General features: G+C 51.9%; 1 protein-coding gene across 3 annotated transcripts in view; it reads right to left on the bottom strand.

Annotated features, from left to right (window-relative positions):
• Positions 1 to 5895: 5895 nt before the first annotated feature.
• The window catches only part of TCF25 (transcription factor 25), a 40414-nt gene continuing 39166 nt past the window's right edge, over positions 5896 to 7143 (bottom strand). For 2 of the 3 annotated variants that reach the window (XM_012812051.2, XM_003800813.3), the window contains 2 exons: positions 6578 to 6650; positions 5896 to 6192 (listed from right to left, as the gene is read on the bottom strand). In XM_012812051.2, coding sequence (XP_012667505.1) covers positions 6052 to 6192; positions 6578 to 6650 — 214 coding nt within the window. In that variant the 3' untranslated portion in view covers positions 5896 to 6051. Of the gene's footprint in view, positions 6193 to 6573; positions 6651 to 7143 lie in introns of all 3 variants that reach the window. The other variant, XM_023507494.1, reaches the window with a different exon arrangement.

Below are 7143 nucleotides of genomic sequence, written 5' to 3'. Positions count from 1 at the left end.
GACAGCTTGAGGCGGTGTCTAAAAAAAAAAAAAAAAAAAACAAATCCTGGGTTCAAAAGACCCTCCTGCCTCAGACTCCCAAGTAGCTGGGATTACAAATGCCTACCCCAACACCAGACTAGTTTTCTATTTTTAGTAGGGACGAGGTCTTGCTCTTGCTCAGGCTGGTCTCAAAACTCCGGAGCTCAGTCAATCCATCGCATGCCTTGGCCTCCCAAAGGGCTGGGAGCCACTCACCCAGCCCATTGAGTAAATTGTTTTTGAAAGAAATTTAAAGCACAGTAAACATTTTTTTTTGGGGGGGGGCTGTGGCTGGGTTTGAACCTGCCACCTCCAGCATATGGGGCCAGCACCCTACTCCTTTGAGCCACAAGCGCCACCCAGCATTTTTTTTTTTTATTAACATAAAGTGTGCTGTAGATAATCAGAGGTTCAAGTGTACCATGAGATAAAAAAGGTCAGGTGGTGCCTGTGGCTCAGTGAGTAGGGCACAGGCCCCATATACTGAGGGTGACAGGTTCAAACCCGGCCCTGGCTGAACTTCAACAAAAAAATAGCCAGGCATTGTGGTGGACACCTGTAGTCCCAGCTACTCAGGAGGCTGAGACAAGAGAAACACCTAAGCCTAGGAGTTGGAGGTTGCTGTGAGCTGTGACGCCACAGCACTCTACCCAGGGTGATAAAGTGAGACTCTTGTCTCTAAAAAATAAAAAAAATAAATAAATAAGTTGAAAAACACTGCTATAGATTAATTTTGCTTGTTTTGGAACATCATATAAATGGCATCATGTAGTTTATGCTCTTTTCTTGCTGAGATGCAGCCTTGTTACTGCAGGCAAATGAAATCTTTTCACTCTCAAGACTTTTCCACTATGTGGTAGAGCTGCAGACATGTTCACTTACATCTTCTGGTGGACACAGGGTTGTATTTCTGCTGGACGACACCTAAGTGCAATTGCATGGGCAGAGGTTCATCTTCAGCTTAGCAGACTTGGTTAAACCACAGTCCTGCATGGCTGCTCACTGAGGGAGGTGCCTCTGCCCCAGCCTCCATGGCACCCACATGAGGACCTACCCACACACGGCCTCACTCAATGCAGCATTTCACCTTCTACAGACAGTCTCTCTCACAATCAACTCTTGGTTGAGAACTGCCCAAGAGGAGTACAGGGTCCGCCAGTCTGATCAGGAGGCAGAGCCAAGATGGGAAAGGTGGATGCCACCCATGGTGTGAGGGGCTGTGTCCCTGCCACAAGGAGCCCAGGAAGCCCACAAGACCCAGCAGCCACAGATCACTGGCTGTCACCTCTGGCCCCAGCTTGCTGTATTATGGCATTTCGGGGATGTCAGTATTTCTAGTTCCATAAATAAGGCCTTTGAGATGGAAGCAGTTAAACCCAGCCCTCCCTTTCCTACCCACCCAGCCTGAGACTTCAAAGGGCGTGAGAATTGAGTAGCCTTTGGCAGAAGCAACCACAGCCTTCTTCCTGGCAAGACCCAGCTGCAGGGCATCGGAAGTGGGTGACCTGCCTCAGGACTGCTATCTCGGTTCTCATGGATGTGCCTATTGGGGCCTTCTTGGGAAGGAGACATCTGAGCTGAGAAAAGTCAACGTTTTGATTCATTATTGTCCTGGAGGAGATAAATTAGCCTTGGGGTTATCTGTGATTAGATAAAACTGGATAACCCTAAAGCTCATTATGCTCCCTACCCCGCCTTTTTTTAAGAGACAGGGTCTCACTCTATTGTCTAGGCTGGAGTGCAGTGCCACAAAGACAGCTCATTGCAGCCTCACACTCCCGGGTTCAGCAACGTTCCTGCCTCAGCTTCCTTAGTAGCTAGAACCACAGGCACAGGCCACTATACCAGCTAATCCTATCTCAATTTTCATCTCTATTGTCCCTGAAGAAACTGCATGATGAGTGACCAGGGGACACACAGGGGATGACTTGCCTCTTCCATGTCCAGCACTGAGGGCCTCCAGTACATGCCTAATGCACACAGATGTGTGGGGAATAGCCTCTCTGCTGTCTAGGGAGCTGCCTACTTTTATAGCTAAAGCCACAGTCAGGGCACTGGGGTCATTTCCTGACCAGAGGTGCCCAGCTGGCTCTGCTTCCTTCACGGAGGCCCCCAAAACCCTGCGAGCAGCCAATAACCTGCCCCTTGGGCTCTCAGCACTGTAGCCCAAGCACAGCTCCTTGGGAAGGTCTGGTCCAGAGCCAGGTCACATCTTGGTTCAAAGGCCAAGTTTCCTTTGACCTTGGGAAGCAAGGGCATGGGAGGTGGCAAACTGATGGGTTTTTTGTGTGCCTACCCATAGTACCTGGCCAAAGACTCTGAGATGGAATCTGGCTTGAGAGAAGGGTGCACCTGGCTAGCACTCCCACATATCAGCACCCAGGAAACACTAGGGTTCACCATACACCCTGACACTGGTGGCAGGATAAGTTTTTTTTTTTTTTGAGACAGAGCCTCAAGCTGTCCCCCTGGGTAGAGCGCCGTGGCATTACAGCTCACAGCAACCTCCAACTCCTGGGCTCAAGCGAGTCTCCTGCCTCCGCCTCCCAAGTAGCTGGGACCACAGGCGCCCGCCACAACGCCCGGCTATCTTTTGGTTGCAGCCGTCATTGTTGTTTGGCGGGTCCGGGCTGGGGATTCGAACCCGCCACCTTAGGTGTACACGGCTGGCGCCTTAGCCGGTTGAGCCATAGGTGCCGAGCCAGGATAAGTCTTTAAGATAGTAGTTTAGTTGTGAGACACCTGGCTGTCTTCTCACATCGTCATTAAAAATAGGTTCAGCTGCAAATAACTACATAAACCCAATGGTACTGCTGAAGCATTGATGACTTATGATTTCTCAAGACAGGAGGCCCGGCTCAGCCTCTTTCTGCTGCACTGTCCCTGGAACACTTCATTTTAAAGTTTGACTCTGGGTGCAAGGTGGCTGCTGCAGATCCAGACATCACATCACACCCCTGCTTGGATGAATTTAAGGCTGCTGGAGGGAAAAGACATTGCTGACTGTCATTTTCAGAGAACAAACTCTTCTCAGAAGATACCCAGCACACTCCCCCTCTAGTTGGCTGAAGTTCATCAGAGGCCACCCTAGCTGCCTAGCTGTGGAGGATAAGGACAGGTGGACCTAGGACCTTACCCCAATCCTCCTCCCTGGTGCTGGGTCTAGATCCCCCATCAAATCCAGTTATCGTGGCTAGAAACACGGGTAGGTAAACCAACCGGCAGGTGCCCACCTCTGCTCAGGCCTGTCCTTGTGAGAGGCTGATGCTAACCTGCAAATGATCCCATTAGACAGCTCTGTTGGCTCACTGCGGAGAACTGCCAGGCCATGGTCTCGCTGGAGTGCCCAGGGAAGAGCACAGCAGCCTTAGGTTGGGTAGTAGCTCTAACCTCATTGCTCCCCTCCCTGAAACAACGAGCTTTGCAGGGGCTGCAACTGTCAGGCCCAGACCTGCCTTAGATACCTGTGCTCACCTGCCATGGTACTACTCCCTGGTCACCCTGAGGAGGTCACTAATATCCTGGGCTCCTGTTCAGAACATGCTAAGAGCTCCCCCTCTCCATGAGGAGTCTCCGGGTGTCCCTAGTCCACAATGGCAACTACTGAAAGGATAAACTCAACTTAGCACCCATAACTCAGTGAGTAGGACACCAGCCACATACACCAAGGCTGGCGAGTTTGAGACCGGCCCAGGCCTGCTAAACAACAGCTGCAACAACAACAAAAAAAGCCAGGCATTGTGACAGGTGCCTGTAATCCCAGCTACTCGGGAGGCTGAGGCAAGAGAATCGCCTAAGCCCAAGAGTTTGGGTTGCTGTGAGCTGTGATGCCACAGCAGTCTATCAAGGGCAACATAGTGAGACACTGTCTCAAAAAAAAAAAAAAAGATAATCTCAAAGAGTCCAAGGTCTCAACGAGCCCCAAACTCAGTGATTCCACATGAATGATGAGCACCACAGGGAGGGTTCCTGGAGTCAGGCCAAGGGACCAGGACTTGGATAGGCGGAGAGCATTTCGCTTCACCAGCCACCTCTAGGCCAAGGGCCCAAGCACATAGGCAGTCCCTCTTCCCAGTCCATCTCATCTGCTGCCTCCAGGGGGTGGAAGTTCATGGCTGAGAGTTCCCCAGGGTACAGACACCTGGTGCAGCCATAACCAGTGTCCTAGATCCCCCCAGAACTGAACAGACTTCTGAGGCATGGGCCAGAAGCAACTACTCCTGTACTGTCTGCAAACTACCCCTCTTGACTGCAACACTGTGGGACACTGAGGCCTTGTGTATACCAGCTCTGTAAGCATCTATCAAATACACCAGGACTGCCTCAGCAGAGGAGCCCTCCCCTGGGCTGGGGATCAAGTGCCCCTCATCTCTGCTGTGTGCACCCCCAGAGCTACCAAGGACAACTTTCTTTCTTTTATTTAGAGACAAGAGTTTTACTTTGTCACCCTCGGTAGAGTGTTTTGGCATCACAGCAACCTCCAGCTCTTGGGCTTAGGCAATTCTCTTGCCTCAGCCTCCAGAGTAGCTGGGACTATAGGCACCCACCACAATGACTGGCTATTTTTTTGTTGTTGTTGCAGTTTGGCGGGGGTAGGGTTCAAACCCGCCACAGGTGCTGCCCAAGGACAATTTTCTTTTTTTTCTTGGGGACAGAGTCTCACTCTATTGCCCTGGGTAGAGTGTCATGGCATCATCATAGCTCACAGCAACTTCAAACTCCTGGGCTCAAGTAATCCTCCTGCCTTAGCCTCTGAGTACCTGGGATTACAGGTGCCCACCACCATGCCTGGCTAATTTTTAGTAGAGACCAGGTCTTACTCTTGCTCAAGCTGGTCTTGAACAATCCACTCACCTTGGCCTCCCAGAGTGCTGGGATCACAGTGTGAGCCATTACATCCAGCCCCAGGACAGTTTTCATTCCCAAACCTGCTTAGGCTTCCCCCTTCAACTCTGAGCACTGCCCTGAAGTTTTCTAATAAAATTATTTGGTCAGTTTGGACAGACTATGGCACCCAGCCAAAGGAGCCCAATGCATTAGCCCCCAGCTGCTCCTCAGAACCAATTGTGACATAGGGGTCTGTCTGTGATCTGGATGCCACTCTGCTCTGGCCTTGCCTGACACCCCACAGCAGTGAGGACCACAAAAGGGCCCTGGCACTAACAGACACGCTGCCCTAGAGACCCTGGGGGACGCCTTCTCTATAGCCCAGCTTTTTTTCTTTCTTTTGAGACATAGCCTCAAGTTGTCGCCCAGGGTGGAGTGCCATGGCATCACAGCTCACAGCAACCTCCAACTCCTGGGACCAAGCAATTCTCCTGCCTCAGCCTCCCAAGCTGCTGGGACCACAGGCGCCCGCCACAATACCTGGCTATTCTTGGTTGTAAGTTGTCATTGTTGGTCGGCAAGCCCCAGCTGGATTCGAACCCGCTAGCTCTGATGTATATGGCTGGCACTCCCTCCACTTCAGCCACAGGCGCAGAGCTTTTTTTTTTTTTTTTTTTTTTTTGAGACAGAGTCTCATTATGTCGCCCTCGGTAGAGTACCATGGCATCACAGCATTCATAGCTCATAGCATTCTCAAACTCTTAGGCTTAAGTGATTCTCTTGCCTCAGCCTCCTGAGTAGCTGGGACTACAGGCTCCTGCTACAAATGCCCAGCTATTTTTTGTTGTTGTTGTAGTTGTCATTGTTGTTTGGTAGGCACAGGCCGGGTTTGAACCCACCAGCTCGTGTATGTGGCCAGCGCCCTAGCCACTCAGCTACAGGTGCCAAGCCTACACTCTAGCTTTTGTGTCCCAAATTGAAAGAGACTGAATATAACGCTTATCTGGAATTCGAGGGCCTGGTGCCTGGGAAAGAAGCACTCCCGGATGGCAGATCAAAGCCCGCTGTTTATGGGAGAAACACATTTATGGGAGAAACACAAGAGCAGGTCAACGACAGTATCTCTACTTTGGGGAACTGGCCAGTCCTGACCAGGGCAGAAATCAGGAACATAATTGCACAGCGTGGGGTATCTGGGGATGCTCAGTCCCACTCCCCCTCCTCCTCTGCATCTTCCTCCCGCGGTGCCTCCAGGTCGTTGAGGTGGAAGTTGGCCATCATATCCCGCACAGCCAGCATTAGCCTGTTCAGATTCCCGGGCACTCCATCCTCAGGTCTCTCCCCCTGCAGCAACAGGAGGTGTCTCAGCAGGGGCCGCCCAGGCTGGGATGTGGGGCCCATGCAGGACCTATTGCCAAGCCTAAGGCAGCCCCCATCCACATGTGTCCTGAAACCACCTCCCCGCCCCCCGCAGTTCCTTGTGGAGAAAGGAAGCTCTCAGGACCAAATGACCCATCCAACTCAAGGCAGGCCCTAAGATGGTCAAGAGACTGCTGACTCCCAGGCACGGTCTCCCATCTTGGCTATAACAGTTTCAGACAGGGCTACCCACCAGCACGACAGTCTCAGCTACTCCTCACCCCTGTACTGCCCCTGGCTCCAGATGCTCATTCTGAAAGGGACTTACCCACACCCACTGAGCAGGGAGAGGCTGGGTGTGCTCACCTACCTCCATGGCATAATTCGGCAGTAATGATCGGAAGAAGAGAGCGATTGTGTTTCCACGGCTGACAGGGCTTAGCCTGGAAGGCAAAATAAAGCTGGATTGACACTTGGGGTACCAGCCGGCTCACGAGGATACCTACTGGCTGCCTCTACCCTCTCTGACATACCTGCTGGGGCAGGAGCAGCCACAGCAGCAGTTGGGGCAGGTGGCCGAACCTGAGCCAGGCCCTGGGTTCCCACGGAGTGGCAGCTCAGGACCCTGGGGAGGCCTGACCTACTTGGGGAAGGGCTGTGCATACTTGGAGGGGGATGAGGGAAAGACCAGCTCAGACTCTAACAGCAAAGGGAGTCCAGGGCTGGGGGCTGGCCCTTTAGAGCCTGGCCTCCTCAGCCACGTGGACAGTGGAAACTGTCAGAACCAATCTGGCCATCTGCCCCTGCACAGGTAGCCTGCTTTTAAGACAAATTTCAATGTTTCCTTCAGCACTTAAAGATCTAAGAGAGTATAAACCAGTATGCATAGGGCATGCGTTAAGAGGAAACCTAGACTTTTTTTTTTTTTTTTTTTTT

This window comes from Otolemur garnettii, unplaced genomic scaffold, assembly GCF_000181295.1.
Source record: "Otolemur garnettii isolate 467f Iridium unplaced genomic scaffold, OtoGar3 scaffold00185, whole genome shotgun sequence".
NCBI classification, from domain to species: domain Eukaryota; kingdom Metazoa; phylum Chordata; class Mammalia; order Primates; family Galagidae; genus Otolemur; species Otolemur garnettii.
This window is presented reverse-complemented; position numbering and strand designations above follow the sequence as displayed.